Source organism: Papilio machaon, chromosome 3, assembly GCF_912999745.1.
Source record: "Papilio machaon chromosome 3, ilPapMach1.1, whole genome shotgun sequence".
NCBI classification, from domain to species: domain Eukaryota; kingdom Metazoa; phylum Arthropoda; class Insecta; order Lepidoptera; family Papilionidae; genus Papilio; species Papilio machaon.
In genome coordinates, this window is record NC_059988.1 from 5,669,185 (window position 1) to 5,692,605 (window position 23,421).

The following is a 23,421-nucleotide window of genomic DNA, read 5'->3' on the forward strand; positions in this document are numbered from 1 at the left end:
TGAGAGAGATACAGTTACACCCAATTACTGTGATGTGACAAAGACAGTGATAACTATCTTCTGTCCCTTTCTGCGTACCAGGCTTTGGTTTGTTTGGAACAAAGGTTGTCCCCAACAAACAACCTAGGTTATCCCAAACAAAGTTTGACATTCGTGCTATTTTTCGAAAATTATGAGTATTTAGTTGCTGTAATTGTGCAAAAATATTTTGATATTACAGTTTTAGTAAGATCAAGTGTATAAAACATGGTATACTGCTGTATTGTTGGTTGTAAAAGCCGTAGTGAGCGAAAAGAGAAAAACATAACCTTTCACTCGTAAGTATTGAAACTACGCACCTATTCACATGTATTCATACAAAATAAGGAAGAAAATACAAACTAGTTGTTCTTTACAGTCTTTGTAATAACTAATATGTTAAAATACGGGTAAAATCAGCTAAAATAAAATAGTATTTTTCGAACATTATGCGCCTAAACGCAGATGTCATTTGTGTCAAATAATATACTGTAGATCTGGGAAACAAGCGGCCATATTAAACTTTTTTTCAAATTGGTTGGTTATTACCCGTAAAAATAATACCACCATCTTGTTGTAAAATTACCCTGAATTTAGGGGAAATAAATTATAGTATGTATAATGTATATAAATGAAACAATTCACATTTTTTATACTATTTTCAACAGATTTCAAAAGGAGTTTTTAATTCTGGTATATGCTGTGTTTTTTAAATATTTGATACTTTCTTATCCCGTTGATTTTAAAGAGTATGCTTTTTAATTTGTCCCATGTAAATTTTGTTTCTTAGAAATTACAATCAAAATAGTTTAATATTAAGTAGTTTTACATGTAGTGTTCACTGTAATGATATACAGAGTAATTTAAAATTGTATGACTATAATATTGGTATGTTTTTTGTAGCTTTTTATGAAGACTTAGGGCTTCGTGCATATCGAAGAAAAACAGGACATCGTTTGAATGCTCGTCTAATGGACCTAAGACTGAAGAGATGCAGCGCTTTGTTGAAGCGGTACGCGGGAAAAAAATATCGGGAAATTCTTTTTTTGGAGTCACTCAAGATATCCTTGATTAAGGCAGCCGCCGATATTGACATGGACCTCGTGCTGCTATAGACGAATGGCCGAGCAGATTGAAGGCCTGTAACTCGTTAATCCGTTAATCGTTAATTAACGAAGTTAACATTTTGCTTAACGGATTACCTTTTAAGTTAACTTCAAAAAGTGTTAACGCTTTTGTTAACTTCCGTTAATAAAAGTCCGTTAATTCCGGAAGATTCGCACAGTTCTGCTAACCAAAATCATTATTCGTTATTGATAAACGCAATATTTAAATGTTCGGCTCCACTATGCTGTAAAACGTATAGTCAATAAAGGAGAAAGTGTAAGAAACGTGTACACAAAATAAATTTTGTTTAATGGACAATAAATGTATTGTGTACATCTGTACCTGTTATTTCTATTTTCACTGTTCCTGCCACAACCTTGTTACAGTAAAGTTTGAAACAATAACAACATCGCTCGCGACAATCGGATACGCTTCTAGAGTTTCCTCTCGTTTTTGTATTTAAGAAAACGCAGATGTGACGTAATTGTACCTCATGCGACCGTTTTGTCGTTTATTAATTGCATCCAAATATGGATAAGAAGTACTTGGGTATACAGGCTTATGTAAATAATAAGTGAAAAAACAATTAGGTTCAGTAAAATAACACATTATTGGTGTGCTCGGAGCAAATGTGGTCAGTAATGAATATCTGGGCATAGCAAATGTAAAATTTGTATTTAAACTATGGGATCGAACATTCGAACATAAAAGTAGAAGTGCAGTGAGCGACGAAACACTGGCGAAAGTCATGCCTGCTTTGCTGTAATCAATTCACCATGTGTCCATTAGATTCGCTTACAGATTTTCAAATCGAAGTTGACGAGTACACATTTTTAAACACATGCTCAAAGTGTACGAACGAGAAACAAACATAGGTGGGCACAGTTAATCAAAAAGTTAACTTCGTTAATCGTTAATTCGTTAAATAAAAATTTAACATCGTTAATCGTTAAAGCGTTTAATTTACGAAAATTTAACGCAAGTTAAAGTTAACAGTTAAAGTTAATTTTTGTTTATATTACGAGTATAAGGCGCAAGCGGGAAATGGCCATACGAATAATCTCCGAATCGTATGGACCGATTTTGTCGAGACTTTCAATAGAACTTAGGCTATTTTTTTACTGCGCTTACGAAATCTCGGGCGATCGCTAATCCTATCTATAGTTTAGTTATATAATATACTAAAATATAATTTAGACAATACGAGCGATGTACTAATGCCTGTACCATAATAATGACATAGCGTGCACTAGTTACACACACTTATATACTACACTGACAATGATGGACAATTGACTTTTTCAGTAAAATTTTTATGGACAATCCGACGTCACGGAATTAGAGAGCTAACTAAATTTAGACAAGACAAATTTTCTATTAAACAGTTAAGACATGTGATAATATTAAAAAAAAAAACAATCAAAACTTTTGTGCAGTATTTACATTTATCTGTTACTATATGCACCCGGATATTCATTTGCTCATACTCCAACAACTGAACATTTAATTTTATGTAAAATTTGGTAATATTTTTTTTTTTTATTTTAGCTAAGGACCCACGAACAGACTTATAATTTTTTACGTACTTTTTATTTATTAATATAGATTTATTAATAAAACTTCTAACATCAGAGGAAACTTATTATAACATTGATAAATAAACTATATAACCAATCCAGTGATACATCTCAACACATAAACCAATCAACTGAGATGCCTTCGATAACTTCTATCATCTAATGATCTATCGTCCGATCTATTGTTATATGTTAAATCAAGTTAAATTACTCTCAGTGTATAGAGCATAAGTTACACGACATAACGAAAACAACCGATCGCGGGTGATGTCTTCTCTCTTTCTTATCACCTATATAATCGTTATAGTTAATTAGTAAGAATATGTTTTGAATTATTTTCAACGACGTTCGATTAATTTTAAAATAAACTTTCGATATACGTAAAAAAATCGATGTGTTTTTGTAAAGGTCACTTGTGGCGACATTTCATATATCAAATTTAGTATAACACAGTTTAACATTATTTCACTAACATAATTATTTTATCTTTTTCCTCATTCTTTCTCGTTTTGTCGTATACTTTTTTTGTAAACAAACAAATTATCTTCGCTATTGTCTTTGTGCAGCGCACGTGCATCCCCGACCATTAGAAGGGTTGGGGCCATAAATCCATCGAGTTCGTTATCGTATTCTCTGTGCGGCTGTCCATTTGATCTTTTGTTCATATTTTTAAAATGTAAAATTATTTTTTGTTGACTATGAAGAAGCCCCAAAAAAACAAACGACGGTAATAAACACCTAAATTCCTTTTGTTTTTGAGGAACGTTTATTGCGTGCACATTTCGTCTTTCGAATTTTTAAAATTTATTTTTCATTGTTTGTTTCTTATCTACGCAATGACAAAAAAATCCTATTTGGACGCTTTTTCAAATGAACCATAAACTATTTTTTTTAAATATTTTTTGTTGTCTTTAAACTCCAAAATTAAAATAAACATTTTGTCAGCAACAAAGTTTAGTTGTATTTTAGGTACGACGTTGAAGAGTAATGCACTCTCGATTATTTTGATTGCAATTCAACGCAGAGTTTATCTTTTTTAATAGATTTTGCGTCTCACGTATAACAATTATTGTATTAAGAGTAAAGTGTTTTCGAACCTTATGTTGATTTTATAACAAAGTCTTGTTCTAAAAAAAGTGATGTTAAATAAATGAAAACCAGTTTTAATGTGAATAAAATGTAATAAAGACTTTTCGAGACATTTGTGTAAATATGAAATAATTAATAAACTTTGAAGGTGTCTAGCGCCTAAACTTCGCAATATTTGATGGAGGTAAGTTTGTTTAAATCGTCACTATTTTCTAACAAGGATTCTGTGGTACTCTTTTGATCACGTCTATCCCGGCCGCTCGGTGTATTGTATAACATGCATCACACTCGCTCGTTCTCGTTCTCTCTCGTTCTCGTTCACCATTCGACTCGCCGCCGGTCGCCGAACATAGCCGAACTTACGAATGTAGCCTGATGCATAATTTAAATAAAACGACAACACGTCAATAAGTGTCTATTGTAACAATTAACGGACTAAATTAACGGAAGTAGAATTTAACGGAAGTTAACAAGAGCGTTAACACTTTTTGAATTTAACTTAAAAGTTAATCCGTTAAGGAAAATGTTAACTTCGTTAATTAACGATTAACGGATTAACGAGTTAATGCCCACCTTTGGAAACAAACATAATAAAAATATCACAATAATCGCGGCACCAAACTGGACGCGAGTCGGAGCACCACTGCATCGCACAAGCAGCTGTAGAAAGTACGTTCTGTTCCGCATATTCAAAAGACTGGCTACTTACATACTTACTTACTTACTTACTTACCTCTTATATTTAATCAAATGTTGTTCAATGTTTCGGGTTAGTCCATTTGTTCTCTTAATAGCTAATTAATATGCTTTATAATCGCGATAACGTCCGTCACTTAAATACAAGGCGTACTATGATTTTGTCTAGCTATTATGATATACAATTTATTTTTATTGCAGAATAACGTTACTATATTTTTCGAAATTTATAATTTCTACATACTACATATTATACTTACGGCATCAAGTCAATCATTCCGACGAGCTAATAGAATTAAAAAAAAACGTAATGTACACAGAAAACCTAGTTTAGAAATTATTAATAGCCGCGTACCCACCTAGCGCATAGGCTCACGCGGCAGCCTCGCGAGCCAATGCCTCGGCTGGTGTGGACGTGCCTCGGCCTGCCTCGGGCGCGCGTTTGCTTGACCGAGCACTGCTCGGCCCCGATCCATCTGTTGTCGGTAAATTTGACGCGCTCAAAGGTGCCTCAGTGAGCGCTGTGCGTTAGGTGGGGACGGTTATGTTTTGGCTCGCGCGCGAAGCTACTTCAAGTTTTGTCTCTTGCCGTGTTTGTCTGCTGTAATTTTGATATCATGGGCAGTCAGGAGGAGTCCAGTAGGTTTTTTTTTGATACGTGACTGTTTTCGTTTCTTTAAACAATAAGCAGCTAGGAAAATAGCTGCAGCTGAAAATACACGACTGTCCATTACGAATACTCGCGGACTTATGATGGCTCAGCCTGCCTCGCGAGGCGGCCACGGCCACGCGGAACAAAACTACTGAGGCTGCCGCAGGAGCCAACGCTCGCGATCCGGACACCGAGGCTGCCGCGTGAGCCTGCGCGCTAGGTGGGTACGCGGCTAATAGTGAAAATAAGTCTAATTACCTAATTCTAATTTATGAATAGAACTATAATATAATAATTAGTCACGGTAGACGTTGAAACTATTCAAAATACTTGGCAGACTTCTTTGAATTGTTACTCATTTACATTTACTTACATCTAGGTAATTAGAAAAATTTATTTCAATAGCCGCGTACCCACCTAGCGCACAGGCTCACGCGGCAGCCTCGGTGTCCGGATCGCGAGCGATGGCTCCTGCGGCAGCCTCAGTAGTTTTGTTCCGCGTGACCGTGGCCGCCTCACGAGGCAGGCTGAGCCATCATAAGTCCGCGAGTATTCGTAATGGACAGTCGTGTATTTTCAGCTGCAGCTATTTTCCTAGCTGCTTATTGTTTAAAGAAACGAAAACAGTCACGTATCAAAAAAAACCTACTGGACTCCTCCTGACTGCCCATGATATCAAAATTACAGAAGACAAACACAGCAGGAGACAAAACTTGAAGTAGCTTCGCGCGCGAGCCAAAACAACCGTCCCCACCTAACGCACAGCGCTCACTGAGGCACCTTTGAGCGCGTCAAGTTTACCGACAATAGATGGCTCGGGGCCGAGCCGTGCTCGGTCGAGGAAACGCGCGCCCGAGGCAGGCCGAGGCACGTCCACACCAGCCGAGGCATTAGCTCGCGAGGCTGCCGCGCGAGCCTGTGCGCTAGGCGGGTACGCGGCTAATGCTCAGTTATTTCTCCTTTGTAAGCACCAGCAATTATTGTTGTAGCTTTTGATACCATAATTAAAATAAGAAAGGGACAATTTGCTACGAATTCTGTCCCAACAGCAGCAGTCATCCTCAATACAAGAACCCCTGGGAAATTATATCTGTTAAGTGTGCATTGTTCCAAAGTCAACGGAAGACATCATACTAATATTATAATGGATGGATGGAAAAATGGATGGTTGTTTGAAGGTATCTTCAGAATGGCTCAACGGATTTTAATGAAATTTGGCATAGATATGAAACATAACTAGTCTAAAAGAACACGTAGGCTACTTATTAAGTTTTTTTTATTCCGCGTGAATGTAGTCGCGGGCGACAGCTATATATAATAACTGTCATTTAACTCTCTGCAAAGTATACTTCCCCAACAACTTTGACAAGGAAATGTCAAACACGCATCCACTCACCCCCCCATTGATGTCATCAGTCAGTATCTAACATCAACTCATACTATATTAAAGTTTATGTTAAGGAAGTCAAAAGTAAACGCAAGAGTTATAAAATAAAATATTTATTGAATAATAATACACAAATAAATAAATAAAAATCTTACAAATGTAAAAGCTAAGCTCACACTGTCTTCTTACTATAAGTACACTTTCTGGTTTCGATGAATAGTTAATAAAAATCTGCTTAGATATTGATATAACAAAATTATAGTAAGAATAAAACGTCATCAGTTATTTTGAAAGCACGATTGTTTATTGATATATAATTCTAAACAAAAAAAAGGAGATTCCAGATATACATTAAAACTAGTTAGGCCTCAGCGGCGTTCCGACAGTATTCGCACACGCGCGTTACTCGTTTTATGTCTCGCGGCTCACTGCCAGTGCGGGTCATTCCGACGGGCGCGCATTCGGGCGGATCTTCGGGACGTCCACGGAGCACGTCTAATCGGTAAGGTAGCGTGATTTGAACGCGGTGCTATAAAATATTAAATAATATAAATGCAAATTCAATTTTAATTCTTTCAAGTTTAATTTAATCGAATTTTAGTTATTTGCAGTCATCGTATTTATAATTCTAGACAATATAAATGAAAAAATGCAATCTGTGATTGTAAAATTTGTAGATATGTTTTGTAAGGATCGTTACAATATTATATTTAAGAAATATCGGAGCTCTACATTATTCAAAGTTAACACGAATAAATCTCTAAACAGCACAACGAGTTAATAAAATGAAATAAATTTCTGCATATTTTTTAAATGTGTTGTTTATTGAATTTAAATTACGTTTGTCATGTCGTATAAATTTTGTCCAAAAAAGTGTTCACGAATAAAAAAATTATTAATACTTTTGTTACAAGCTTACTTACAAATTATAAATTAATAAATAATTTAGATAAAAGCTTTTAAAAATTACCGCGTTGCGTTGCCATAAAGTAGGGAGTGTCATCGACAAGTATGACAGTTAGGAAGGGCCTGTCGGCGTCGAAGCGCGGTACAGGGGGCTCCATGAAGAAAGCAGACAAAGGCATGCACATCATTTCTGTAATACAAGCACCTTGGGTTAGTACACGTATCGACAAACGAGAAATTCAACAAAATTGGATCGTAGATTTAACCCTTTAAAAAAACATAGCCGACTTCATAAAAAAAACAATCTCAAACAAAATGCACTAAAAAGTAAGATAAAAAACAATCTCAAACAAAATGCACTAAAAAGAAACAAAATAATGTCATGAAAACTTCTTTCTTTCTTTCTTCTCTCTTTCAAAAACCCTCTAAACTCTAAAGAAAGTTCTATTCTTTCTTGTAACATGTCTATATTGTATAATTATTGTTATTTCGCAGTCGGTGTCGGCCGAAGTAAATATAATATTATACATTTTATATTTGAGATGCATTAGACATACTTACGTTTATGTCCCTACTTAGGCCGAAACCGACTCCAAAATAACAATAGTTATACAATATTTATACAATATAGACATGTTACAAGAAAGAAGAGAACTTTCTTTAGAGTTTAGAGGGTTTTTGAAAGAGAGAAGAAAGAAAGAAAGAAGTTTTCATTACATTATTTTGTTTCTTTTTAGTGCATTTTGTTTGAGATTGTTTTTTTTATGAAGTCGGCTTTGTTTTTTTCTTAAAAATAATTAAATATTTCTCGTATTTTAGTGAATTTGAAGTTCGATTACAAATTTCCTTAATACGTATGAGGACGGAAACAAGACAAATAAAGAAAAGGACTTTCCTATTTAATATGTTTAATATGTGTGTACTTCAATTCAAAAACTAATTTAGAATGCAGCAGATAACCTCTCAACCTTTAAACAATGAAATAATTATCAAAATCGGTATACTAATTGACAGAGCTGGGCATTAACTCGTTAATCCGTTAATCGTTAATTAACGAAGTTAACATTTTGCTTAACGGATTAACTTTTAAGTTAACTTCAAAAAGTGTTAAAGCTTTTGTTAACTTCCGTTAAACTCAACTTCCGTTAATAAAAGTCCGTTAATCGTTAAATTAGAAACTTGGAGACGTGCTGTCATTTTGTTTAAATTACGTGCCACGCCACGCCACGTTCAGCTATGTTGGGCGACTGTCAGCGACTCGAATGGTGAACGAACGAGTTTATAATTGATATATGTGAAGTTCGCGTGCAACTGTGGTGCATCAGAGCGTCCGGGAAAGACGTGACCAACAGGACAAAATCAAAAGAAGGTTCGAAATAGTATATTTCATTACGAGTATATAAAAGCAAGAGTATGTAATAGCCCACATTCCGAACGCTCTTCGTCCCTGCAATACGCCACTCTTTGAGCAACTGTATTAAAACACTTTTTACTCGTGCTTTTTCTTTAGCTTTTCCAAGCTCGTGCGTTCTCTTTCCGAACTGTCAAAATAATGTCTATTAAAAAGAAAAACCAACCACGAAGTTTTTACAAAAAAAAAAAAAGAATCATTGAAGTTTTTATGATTCATGCAAAAATTTCTAAAAAGAAGCTCCTAATTTGTTAAAATATCAGAGTTAATGATTTGATTCAATGAATTAGGTTAGGTTTCATTTTACTTCACCTCATTAAATTTCATTTTCATTTCATATCAATAAAAATAATCTACTGAAGACTTGGCCGTTTGGGCATAGTCCCCTTTGCCTACCCAGAATGGGTGAAGAAAACAAAAAAAAATCTCGGTTTGTATTCTTTTACGGTTGGCGCCATTTTCCAAAAAAATTAGTTGAGTTTATTGTGTTTTTATTATTCTATTAAATTGCTTCATTTTTTCGCAACTATATTAAAAATAGTTGTTTAGTACACATACGGTACCGTCATTATAACTTGTTCCAACTGACAACATTAATTGTCGGAATTCTTTGCAATGACAGGCTTTCCGAACTCGTAATGAAATATACTATAATTCATTCATACTTGTCTCTAATACTAATGTGTTATAGAATGTATAGTCAAATTACTATTTTAAACAAGTGTCGCCACAATAAGTGTGAAATTAGTATGTATAATTTTGGTATGGTTAACTGTTAACGATTAACTTTAACTTGCGTTAAATTTTCGAGAATTTAACGCTTTAACGATTAACGCAGTTAATTTTTTAATTAACGAATTAACTATTAACGAAGTTAACTTTTCGATTAACTGTGCCCAGCTGTGCTAATTGAAAATTAACGAACTAATACATCGTGCCTTTAATTTGGTCCAGCCACGCGCCGCAGTAGCATTTTTCGGATGGGCGTAGTTTTTAATTATTTGGTATCTTCCAAACTATTGGTCAGAATTATATAGCTTGAAAGGCTAATGTAATCTGCATTTAATACTCTAGCCTTCATACATATTTATTTGGATAAGGATTCATATCGAATATTCAGTACTCACGCGATCGCCGTTAGATAAGCCCACCGCGCTAAGTGAGTGTCCCGCAAATACCCACATTTTATTATTATGGCTAAATGTGCTGGTTGTAATAAAATTTTGACCAAAAAGAGCCCTATTTTGGAATGTAGTAGATGCTAAAAAGTTGTACACGTCGTAACACAATGTACGGGTCTAAGTGCAAAGCAGTTAAATGCCCTTAAAGCCGCAGAAAATCTGGAATGGGTATGTAATGTACCGATTGCAATTTAAATTGCTCACGTAGAAAATCTTACGGTATGTTACAAGACGACGAAGAAGACGAAGAGGAACATATCCAAACACCGGAAGCGTCAATTAATATAAAAAAATTAGTGGAAGACATTAAAAATGAAGTTTGTAACACCATTTCACGCGAGTTGCAGTCGCTGAGCAGCGCAGTGCAGTACTGCAGTGAAAAAATTGATGAATTCACTGAGTCGCTTAATACAATCTCAACTAAGATGAAAGAAGTGGAGAGGAAACAGAAAAATATAGAAAATAGAAATATCTATCTAGAAACAAAATTCGAAGCCCTCGAACAAAAATTTACCGAAATTGAGCAACACCACCTTGGGGATACAGTTGAGATTGTGGGAATCCCGGACTTAAGTGACTTAAAACTAAACGAAGTTATTCAAAATATTGCTGAGAAATTTAAGGCGCCTAAACATGACATTATATCCATTAAACGACCTGCGTTGCGTAGACCAGACCCCAGACCGGTCCTCGTCAGGCTACGGGATGACGTTACTCGCCAACGTTTCCTCACAGCAACACGCGAGACCATCATCACCGCAGCGGACATAGTACCAGGACTGACAGGAACGTCGGCAGCCCAAAAAATAATTGTACGTGAACCACTTACACCGTATTATAAACACTTATTATGGCAGACTAAACAAGAACTTAAAGATAGTTACAAATATATCTGGTTTAAGGAGGGCAAAGTGCTAGCACGAAAAAATGAAAACTCAAAAATATACAGATTAAGAACCGTTATAGATATACAAACACTTTTGTCTAAAATTATAACCGGAATGAAATGAAAAGAATATAACCGGAACAATCCAACATTTCTACAGATCTCACAAAGTTTTTCTGAGAAAAATACACATTAAGAACTAGTAACATTTTAATGACAAGAACACACAATGAAAAAAAAAATTAACCATAAATGATTGATTTTGATACTATTAAAAGACGATATCGGGAGTATATTAAAACAAGTACTACTGTTAAATAATAATAAAAAAGGATATAGTGAGGTGGAAAACATGCATACTAAATTATAGATTTATTTGTGACTCTATTAAGTGTTTTTTGAACTTTTTAGCAAAAACTGGGTGTGACGCAACTTAGTTTAGTTGTGGCGGGAGATCATTCCAAACTTTCGAGGCTGCGAATTTAAAACCACCACTAGCGCCGATAGTTTTATGCTTTGGGAATAGACTTATATCTAAAGACTCACTGGGCAAAGTTAAAAGTTGCGGAACCTCGCAGATTTTTAGTTATTGAATAAAAAAAAAACTTGTGAGCCGTCATGGGTCGCCTGGCAGATGTGAAACATCGTGTGTGTACAAGTAATATGCATAAAATATTAAATATTATAATTAAATAAATGATAATGATATTGTTAATGATAAATACAATGATAATAAATAATATTAAATATTATTAAATATGATTAAAATAATGTATATCTATATATATAAAAGAAAGTCGTGTTAATTACACTATTCACTATTCACTTCCCGCGCGAGTGCAGTGACGAGTAGATGTGTCAGTCAAGCTCTAATATTGCAAGCAAACACCAGTGTAAACATTTAATTTAATTGATGTGAAATTACGTTGAAGTGAAGTGAACTAAAAATACAAGAAAAGTAAGTGTGATATATAGTGACTATTACATTAGTACAACATCTTTAAACTGTATTTTTATGAATTGAAAACATTAATGTGACTGAGAGTAAACATCAACGGTTCTCACGAATACCCTGCACTAAATCTTATATTCCGCCGAGTTCAACAGTTGTCAACATTACAATGTTCGCAATAAACACATACTACTATTGATAAATATACTTTCTAAGAAAAAAGTAATCACTGCACATTTGGCATTCCCTTTGTTTACATTTTACAATAAAAGTTCAAGCCCTTATTCCACGTATACAGGCTGATCTAAATAAAAATTAAACAAAATATTCACTCACGTCGATTGATCTTAATATAAGGAATACTAATAATGCCACTAAAGGGGACGCCACCTAAATCGCCAAATGTTGCCACACTAGATGTGCACCCGTTGCAGACACATAGTCAGTCCGACCCGTCTATATGTGTAACGCATAATCCTGAAACTATAACTACTAAAACCATGCAGAGAGTTAAACGAAAAAGAGACCGATCGGCAGAACAATCAGAACTTGATGATTTTAGAACCACTATCATGGATATACTCAAGGAGTTGCAGTCTACTGTGAGCGAAATAAAAGAACAAAATGTCAAATTGCAGGAATCAGTTGACTTTACAGCTCATAAATACGATGAAATATTAACAAAAATGAAGCAAATGGAGGAAGCAAGAAGAGAAGATAAAAAATATATACTTTCATTAGAAAACAAAATTGACAAATTAGAACAGCAAAGCCGCGCTACGAGCGTGGAAATCAGAAATTTACCTAAAAGGAATGGTGAGACCAAACAAGATTTATTAGATACCTTGAATGACATCTATAAAGCTATTAAACTACCGCAACAAGTGTCTGACGTGAAAGATATATTTAGAAACAATAACAAAACTTCTACCCCGACAGTGATTGTTGAGTTTGGTACAGTTAAAAATAAAGAGTTCCTATTACAACATGATGCTGTCCTCCTAATAACTCAAAAAATTACTGACTATCTGGAAAATGGAGACAAATGTATAGGAGTCTTTTTAGATCTCCAGAAAGCGTTTGACACTGTTTCTGTGAAGGTCCTACTGGCGAAGCTTGAAAACTATGGAATAAGAGGAACAGTCTTATCATGGTTCAGTGACTATCTGTCAAATAGAAAACAGAAAGTAAGAGTCGGATCTGTGATCAGCGACTCCGCTAGTGCTTCCTACGGTATCCCGCAAGGCAGTACACTCGGGCCTACCCAGTTCCTTATTTATATAAATGATTTATGTGGAATGAGCCTCCAAAAAGCGGACTTACTAATGTTTGCAGATGACACCGTCATTCTTTTTCATGATAGTTCATGGGAAACTGTTCAGGATGCTGCAGAAAAGGGTCTGGCTACTGTTACAGGATGGCTAGAAAAAAACCTACTCACTCTCAACACCTCGAAAACTAAAAATGTACCATTTTATAAAACATCGCGATCAAAACCACCAAACAACTTTTCTATCACAATACACGAAGCCCCTTGTAACAGACAGCCATCTCCAAGTCAGGATTGTGTATGCTCAAAAATTGAACGCACAAGCACATTTAAGTATCTTGGTGTCACGCTAGATGAAAATCTTAACTGGAAACACCACGTAAATACAGTGGCTAAGCGTATCAGAAGACTTATTTTTATATTCAGAAAACTACGAGCGGTTGCCGACTATCACCTTCTAACTAAAACTTACAAAGCTCTTTGCCAGTGTCTAATTAACTACTGCGTATGCTCTTGGGGTGGTGCTTCGAAAACTTATATTCTAGAAGCAGAACGTGCCCAACGAGCTCTTCTTAAGGTTATGTTCAAACTGCCTCTCAAACATCCCACTGACGACCTTTACAGGAAACATAAGATATTGAGTATTCGCAAAACATAGATATTTGAGTGCGTCAAGGCTCTCCATAACAATAAAACTAGTAAAACAACTACAAAAAGCAAGAGAATTCATAGATTTAATTTGCCAGCTGTTAAAAGTACACTTGCTACAAAACATTTTAATTTCCTTGCTCCCTACTTATATAATATTCTAGATAAAAAATTCAATATTAGAAACCTGAAAGCATACCATTTAAGAAAAATTACTAAGGAATGGTTGAACGAGATGGATTACAATACCTGTGAAAATTTGTTTCAATTTAATGTCTAGATTATTACAGCAACATGCACTTATAGATATATCACACGCAATACACACACACACACCCATTCACATAAACACCAGCCACATTCAGAAACACACGAGGGAAGTCCTAAGGGAAGTCCTTTGCTCCTTAAATACAGTTTTCACTAGTTAAGGAGCCAAGGCAACATTGAATATTGTAAACTTAGTGTGCAATAATAAAGATTTTCATTTTTTCAAAGATTTATTTATAACTCAAGAACTGCTGAATCGATTTGACTGAAAATTGGTAGCTTAGAACCAGGAAAAGGACATAGATTAATTTTTACCCCGTTTTCTATTTTTTATTCCGCGCGGACGGAGTCGCGGGTAAAAGCTAGTATATATATATATATATATGTATACCTCAGTATAGTATTCGGTTTACAAGTGATCCTATAGATGTTTCACATCAATAAAATTCTTATTTTAGGTTACATTTTCCACTAATTTTGACGTACCTTTGACAGTTTTTTTTTATAAGTGGTCAAAGGCTTTATTTTATACAGCCTTAAGTCATGTATGCTACTTAAATAAATTAAAAAAAAATACTATATTTAATTCGATTAAAGTTTTTTAAACCAAATATATTATTTATTTTAGTTTTTATTGCGAAATGTTATCTTAAATCAATTAAAAAATAATAAAAATCTGACATTTATATTGTTTAATTATTTCATAATTTTGAAGACACGGAACGCAAAACTACGAAGTAGCAAAGAGTATGTAACAACTTCGTAGTATATACTAGCGAAATAGTTACATATTCTTTGGCATTATCCATCAACGATTTTTCAGATGCTTTCCGTAAATTCAGTTCTTTGTAAATTTGGATTGTAAGGTTGGATTTGAGTCACAGAACCGAATCAGTCAACCCCGACTCCTTCTTCTTCTTGAACCCTTGTACCCTTGACACCGCGGCTCTGAAGAGCGAACGGGTACTCTTTCCGAACCACTGGCGCAGGTTTTTAAGCCAGGATATTCGTCTTCGACCTACACTTCGCTATGCTGTGATCTTTCCTTGCACGATGAGCTGCAGCAGTCCGTATTTTGTGTTCTCATTATGTGGCCTAGGTACTCCAGCTTTCTTTTCTTTATTGTAAACACCACTACCGCCTTTTTCTTCATGCGCCCTAGCACGGTCACATTTTTAACTTTATCTCTCCAGGATACCCTTAACATTCTCCTGTATACCCACATTTCAAAGGCTTCTACTTTCTTGCACATTGATTCCGTGAGGGACCACGCTTCAACGCCGTACAGGAGAATGGAGGAAATGTAGCACCGTACTAACCGCATCCGTAGCTCGATGTTCAGCTTTTTGTTGCACAGAAGGGTCCTGAGTCTGAAGAAAACATTCCGGGTTTGCTCTATACGGCACCTTATTTCAAGACTGTGATCTCCCGTATCATCAACCCAGCATCCCAAATATTTGTATTTGCTAACTTTTTCTAAGACCTGTCCACCACATATGAGCGTGAGGTTAGCAGGGGTATTCTACAAATGGACATATACTTGGTTTTCTTGGCATTAACGTTGAGACCATATTTCAAACTAACAGACTGGACTCTATGTAGGATGATCTGCAATACATCTAATGTTGGGGCGAGCAGAACAGTATCATCGGCATAACGGATATTATTAATAGTCTGCCCGTTCACTGTTATCCCTACATCTAGCTGATCTAATGCTTCCCTAAAGATCATCTCTGAGTATACGTTAAACATGATTGGTGACAGAATACATCCTTCACGCACTCCTCGTAAGATTTCTGCTTCATCTGTTAGTTTACCCTCCACCCGCACATTCGCCTTTTGGTTCCAATATAATTGTTTGATAAATCGTACGTCCTTGGAGTCGAGACCGATGTTTTGTAAAAGGTCAATCAATTTAGCATGCTGTACTCTATCGAATGCTTTCTCATAATCTATAAAGCACACAAAGACATCGTGATTCATGTCCCAGCATCACTGTATTAGTATTTGGTATCCGAAAAGTGCATCTCTCGTTTCCAATCCTTTGATGAACCCGAACTGTGATTTTGATATCTGGTCTACACGTTTGTTAAATATCCTTTTGTGAATGTCTTTTAGGAATATTTTTAGGACATGACTCATTAAGGAAACAGTTCTGTATTCTTTGCACTTCTTCGCAGAAGAAAGTTTGGGCAAGGTGACAAAGGTTGATTTTAGCCAGTCAATGTCGATGAGTCATATATGGCATTAAACAGCTTTACCAATATGCCTAGGTTATCGTATTCTAGAACTTTGATGAGTTCTACTGGTAGTTCATCACCACCTACGGATTTGCACGCCTTGGAAATTTTAATTGCATATGCAATCTCACTTTTGTCGATGGATGGTCCGGTTAAATCGGCTTCTAGAGACATTGTACCCAGACAAGGTCTTTCGTCATAGAAAAGAGTTTTTACATATTTTTGCCAAATGTCAAGCTTATCTTCTAGTGTTTTAGCCACATTACCCTGGTCATCCATCAGAAGGTTATAATTAGTGTTGTGTGTCGTGTTACTCGTATTATTTATAAATTCTCTATTTTTTTTGTGCATACTGAAAGAGTCATGCCTTGTCTCAAACTCTTCTATCGCAACACATTGGTCAACCATCCATTTCTCTTTAGCTTCAACCACTTTTCTTTGAATTATCTTGTGTAAGGTTTTATATTGTTGGTCGTCGACTCCTTTGTATCTTCTGCGCTGTCCCATAAGATCTAAAATTTCTGTAGTAATCCAGCGTTTTTTGGCTTTAGTCTCTAGTGGTTGTAGAATTCTTTTACCAATACCAACAAGATTCTCCTTTATTTTTGTCCAAGTCTCCTCAATTTCTACATTTGGACCAATTTCTGTGCTTCGACGTTTAACTGTGATGTGTGATTCCGTGGTTGTTTTGGTACGTATTGTTGGATCTCTTAATCTAGTTACATCCACTTGTTGTCTTCTTGTTTTAGGCTTTAATCTCTTCATATTACAGCGAAGGGATGCAACCACTGGGTTGTGATCTGATCCGATATTCGCACCAGGGTAGGTTTTGACTGATGTGAGTTGCGATATCTTTTGTTTGTAAGTATATAGTCTATTTGATTTCGCACGATTTTGTTCGACGAATGCAGTGGGGATGTCCATGTATACAGTCTTCTTGGGGGTTGCTTAAATTGGGTGTTCGAAATAACAAGCCCGTGTTCTTCACAAAATTGCAACAGATGATCGCCACGTTCATTTCTCATTCCCAGTCCATAGAGTCCTACAATGTCTGAGACCTTGCCCTGTCCGATTTTAGCATTAAAATCGCCTTGGACGAGGATAACGTTGTGTGAGTTCAGCTGTTTTAAAGCGTATTCTAATTGTTCGTAGAAAAGTTCATTATCCTCGTCAGAAGCTTCGGTGGTGGTGCATATACTTGAACAATCTGTATGTTCCTGGGCTTGGCCGATAATTCCATAACTAAAACTCTATTCGATATTGGCAAGAAACTATTAACTTGACGTTGCAATTGCCTGTTGATTATAATGGCCACTCCGTTATAGTGATTTTTATCATTGTTACCACTATAATAAACTACTGAGTCCTCACGTACACCTGATCCTTTGTGCCTAGACTCACTCACTCCTAAGATATCGATCTTGAGTCTAAGCATTTCTGTTCGATATTCACCACTTTATACTCGCGGTACATACTTTTGACGTTCCAAGTAGCTATCGTCATGGCTGACTTGGGGATTCTTAGCACCCTCTGACCATTGAAGGTCTGCCGGGGACTGAGGGCCATTGTGTTATTGTTCAGCCATAATGATCTTCATGGGAATAGGTATGTGGTGGTTTCCCGTTGCCTTCCACACGCATATTATACACATATATACATATATACATTATATATACACATATTGCCGTACCGATAGGTTCCATCTCCGCCAATAGATTCATCTTTCAGAACAGTTCCAGCCAACTAGGCCTCCTCTTCTGAAATTACTGCTACGCAGCTGCCCGCAGCAGAGGAGTGCTTATTTGATGGCGGCACGACTCGCCATGTCGCAAGGTTGTCGTCGGACGTATGCAGCATTTTTTAAGTAACACATTCCTAAGGTGTCACCACTGCATCCTATTTACCTTACCGCTGAATGGTCGGGGACTGCAAAAGCAGCTACCCCGACTCCACGTGGTACTTTCTGCCCTACCCCTAGAGTGTTTATGAAAAGCCGGAGGCGCGGAGGGTGAGCAGCCCCCGCCTGCTGTAACAATATATATGTATAGGCGCCCGCGCCTTGGTACGCTAAGGCGGAGGGACTGCTCATCCCATAGCGCCGGAGACTTTGCAAATTTCCCTAACAAGAGTTAGGGAACCATATTCTGTCCATTTCATATGGTTGTTTAAAATATTAAAAAAAACTGTCAAAGTTAAAATAAATAGGATATTTGGTTTAAAAAACTTAAATCGAATTAAATTGGGTATTTTTAAAATTTTCTTAAAAAAATACATGACGTGAGACTGTATGAGGTAAAGCCTTTGCCCATTTTTAAATTAAACTGTCAAAGTTACGTCAAAAGTAGAGGAAAATGTAACCTAAAATATGAATTTTATTTATTCAATAACTAAAAATCTGCGAGGCTCCGCAACTTTGAACTTTGGCTAGTAAGTGCTTAGATATATCCCTATTCGCCATATAAGTTGCAATCGCCAACTCGACGTTACGTAATCTAAATTTTAACCGGAGAATTTTCTCGCTTATGATGGTGCGCGGTACGCTCCTACGAAGAGTAGGTTATTCTGCGAGTCGAGCAGCGCGTAGAGGAAGGCCGGTCAGCGCGGAAACGGGGCGCAGAAAACCGCGCGCACCCCAACATCATCACCATGCCTGCGCCAGCAAAACCCATGCAAGCAGTAGTACACAATCAAATACAAATACAGATATACATAAAAATCGACACAAAACGTACAATAGAACACATGTTACAACCCAATCTAATCTAATCTAGATAATACTAAAAAACTGAACCGACAGTGTTAACTACTGCTTGCGTTAGTTTTTCTACAAGTCGGTACGTAGTGTGGGTACGCGCGGTCGGTACGCCGCCATGAAGGTGATCCGGTCCGCCACCAGCACGCACCAGAGGGCGCGGTGTGATGCTCGGAACACGCGCGGCGACGACAGCGACCTCTTGTTGCGCACTTTTATAGCTAAATGTACACACACACGCCATATGACACACAATAACCACACACATCACACATAATCCCAACACCAAGTAAAGTATTCCTATACGTATAAGTAATAAGAATTTAAACATTAAACAATCCAACCCGAGGCTTACGGAAACTAAACACAAATAAATAATTCTGACCTACCCTACATAACAGTAAAATAAAATTTTGGAATAGAATGACTTAAAAAAAACTACTTAATGAGTGGAAACAAATTAATTTAGATATTTCAAAAGATAATATGATTTAGACATAATACACTTAGAATAGAACTATTCTTTAGTTAATTATGAACTACCCACAACACATGTAACAAAAACACCCATACATTATGAAATACGTTATACTTGCGTAATGTTAACAAAGATCATAGACATATAAAAAAGAAGATAAGCACAGTAACATAGCAAAAAAATATGTAAATATATCTTACCAGTTGCAGCTGCAGCTTCAGCGCCCTCTTCATTCACCTCTATGAAAGCTTTCTGCACTGCTTTTGATACGTATAACTTTTCATCTGTATTCAACACTTTAGTAAGTCCTGAATTGTTTCTGTCGAAGATGGCTTTAATTCCAAGCTGTAATAATATTATTTTATTCATACTTATTACTACTTATTTTTTAAACTGTTATAAATTCAGAACTAACATCTTATCTTTTTGTCGACGATTTATTATCAAAAACTTCGAACTTGATGTCCATTTTAATTTATTGTATTTGCATTGAATTTAAAAATAGATAATTAAAATGAGCTTGTTATAGTAATAATGTCTAGGACTGCAATTTTTACATAAAAATAATTGCATGTATGGCAAATAAATATCATAATTTATATTAAATTACAACCACGACCATTCAATAATGACGAATAGTCATCTATCTGGAGTAATGTATAACTATGAGTAATGTTAAAAGTTGACACCTCATTGAATTTGACCAGAATTCTTTGGGTTACGCATTGGGCATAATATTTAGACTGCGGGTTTAACATCAATGTCTTCGGTTCAAAGTGAGTAGTGTGAAACAATACACTAAATGTCCTTTTATCGTCGTCCACTCACTGGATGGAAAGTGAAAATTGTTTTTTTTTATATTTTATAATATAAGGTGGCAAACGAACAAGCGTACACTTGAATTTGCCGAAATGGCGAAGCGACCCATGCCCTTAGACAACCGCAGTTGCAGATGCTTTAATTGACGGAGGAGGAGACGCACAGAAAGTAAATATTTCCCCTACCTATGTGTAATTTCTTCCATCAAATCCACTACCATTGATAGAGATACCTTCTAACAAATACCCATCTATCTAAACATTCACATTTATAATATTAATAAATTTGAATAGACAATGTTAGAGGCGTATACGTCAACGACTTCTTATCATGTGGGCGTAAAGGTATGTTTGTGGTTATCAAACTATTGACAGTTTGATAGTTATTGATAACATTGCCATGACAGTATGGTTTAAACAGGGATTTTGGTTTCAGAAACCTACTATAAAAATGACAATTGGTATATAAAATGCATGCGTAACAAAATATAAGGAAAGCATGCTTAAGAGCAAAGAGCTCTTTTATGACAAAGGCACAAGTTAAAGAATGATTTCTTTATTGTGTGCATTTGAGCCAAAACTGACTGAGTATAAACTTATTTGATTGAAAAGGACGATTTTAGGAAATATCTTGAACAAATAAAAATCTAAATTATTTTTCTATCTACAGAAGAGAAATAAAAATAAGAATACTCAATAAATACCAAGTAAAATTTTACCTTTGGCAGTAAATCGCACAGATCGATTTCAGTTTCGATTTTGAACTTGGGTATTGTGACTTGCACTTTAGTGTTGAACATATTATCAACTTCGGCCATCAAGTCGTAGCCGTCGGCAAGTTTCTTCAGCACACCGTCCAGTCCGTTTATCTCGTTCGGCAATACGATCAACATGCTCGCGTTCTCACCTACGTAATGCATTCTCAATAACTATAACAAAACACATATCTATTAGAAATATTAATGGTAATGAAGTCGACCCAACTGACTAACAAGAACGTTACACGCATAACAGATGTAACTCTTTTCGTAGGTTTCGTTGGAGTTTTCGCTGAATTATTAATATATAGTTTTTAATTAAATAACACTAGCTGTTGCTCGCGACTCCGTACGCGCGGCATTTAAAAAATAACTTAATAAGTAGCCTATGTGTTCTTCCAGACTATGTTCTACATCAAATGTGCTAAATTTCATCAAGATCCGTTGAGCCGTTCCGGAGATACCTTCACACTAACATCCATCCATCTAAACATTCGCATTTATAATATTAGTAGAAGTAAGAATAAAACGTTGCGTTTCACTTAGTTTATGAGAAAGTGGCGTTCATATGATATACATTTTAAATTTCATAATTCAATCATATTTTATTTTACTCAAGGACCTTATCGTCCATAAAACTTACAAGTTTTAAAACATGTTTGTTAGATTACACTGGTCTGCAACGAAATCCTCCTTTGAATAAAAGTATGATCCGTTTAAAGAGTTTACCATCCTCAATCTATATCTGCTTTTCGTTTTGTGCTATCACGTCTAATTTTTTTTTTAATGTTGATTTTAGATTTTTAGAAATTATGGGATTTTTTGCTGTACTAATATTACTATACTATGTTATTCTCGCGTTAAAGCAACTTTAATTGGTTGAGATTGTATTTGCACACAAATAAACGGTGTGCAGTGATAGAAAGAGAGAAAAAAATATTATCTGACGCTTTTTTAAGCGAATATGAAAGAAAATTATATGGGAATATGATGTTATTACTGCAAGAAATCAAAAATTCACAATACGCATAGAACATTTGTGTTGATCTAAAAGTTTTAGCAATTTTAACTGGCCTGCAAGGAGGATGTCCTCATTGCAGTCCAGTTAAAATCACCAAATGGTAAATACCAAATTTTGTGGTTTTTTATGTGAGTGGGACAGTCGCGCAAAAGACAAACACAACATAGTAAAAAGCTGACCACAAAGAACGTTTTTTTTTTTTCAAAATCAAAACCTCTCTGAGTTTGTCTCCTGTATCTAAAAATGTAAAGGAATATCCTTTCGTTCCTAGTGAAAAAAAAAAAATTCCACCACTTCATATAAAGCTGGGTCTTATGAAAAACTTTGTGAAAGCCCAGAACTTTCAGTACTAGAAAACAAAGTTTCCCCGGATCAGGCGTTAGAAGAAGGAATTTTTGTAGGTCCTCAAATACTCGAGCTTATGAAGGACTCAAGTTTTAAAATAAATTTAAATCAATTCGAAAAAGGGCGCAGACTGCTTTTGTAGAAAATTTGTGCCAAAATTTTCTTGGAAAAAAATCAGAACTATCAGGAAATCAAACAAGAACTTCTAATTTCCTACAAGGCTCAAAAAAGTAACATGTTTCTTAAAATTCATTTTTTGTACTCTCACTTAAAATTTTTCGCACCAAATCTCAGAACAGTATCTGATGAAGACTGTGAGAGGTTTCATCACGATATTTTGCACATAGAGAGGACACAACGGGAAATGGTCCGAAGCAATACTTGCAGATTTTTGTTGGTCGATTTATCAGGAAACTCCATTAAAAAATATGAAAAAGAAAAAAAACGACTAAGTAAAATGGGATTGACAACTAGTAATGATATTGTCATATGCATTTTAAAGGTTGTGTAATAGTGTACATCCAACATTATTTAAGTAATAAAATGAATGATAAAAATTTCATATTAAAAAATTGTTTTTCTTAAAAATTCCATCCCAAAGAATATAGACGTGCTAGAAAACTTTGAATGATATATTTATGTTCAGTATTGAACTTCGGTAGGTGGCGCTGCTAGTGTAAATATCAAGTGTTGTGTGCTCCGCGAATTTAAATTAAGAAAATAAGAAAACAAAATCTCTGTATACTAGCAATATGTTAATTTTAAAATTAAAGTGAAAATTGAACGAGTGAATTGAGTGAACAGTGACTAAACAGCATTAATAGTGTTAAATAGAACATCTCAAAATATATAACGGTCATGAAAATAAATTCAAAATAAGTGACGTAAATGGCAGGTTTTCTGTGATGTTTCGTATCTAGTGTTCTCCAGTGTTCCCTTACTAACAAAATAATAAAATACAT

At 35.5% G+C, this 23,421-nt stretch overlaps 1 protein-coding gene across 1 annotated transcript in view; it reads right to left on the bottom strand.

Annotated features, from left to right (window-relative positions):
- Nucleotides 1-6,709: 6,709 nt before the first annotated feature.
- The window catches only part of LOC123723522 (antichymotrypsin-2-like), a 30,498-nt gene continuing 13,786 nt past the window's right edge, over nt 6,710-23,421 (bottom strand). Inside the window, exons 6-9 of the mRNA XM_045686480.1 lie at nt 21,055-21,264; nt 19,718-19,862; nt 7,497-7,622; nt 6,710-7,055 (exon numbers count right to left, since the gene is read on the bottom strand). Coding sequence (XP_045542436.1) covers nt 6,952-7,055; nt 7,497-7,622; nt 19,718-19,862; nt 21,055-21,264 — 585 coding nt within the window. The 3' untranslated portion in view covers nt 6,710-6,951. The remainder of the gene's footprint in view (nt 7,056-7,496; nt 7,623-19,717; nt 19,863-21,054; nt 21,265-23,421) is intronic.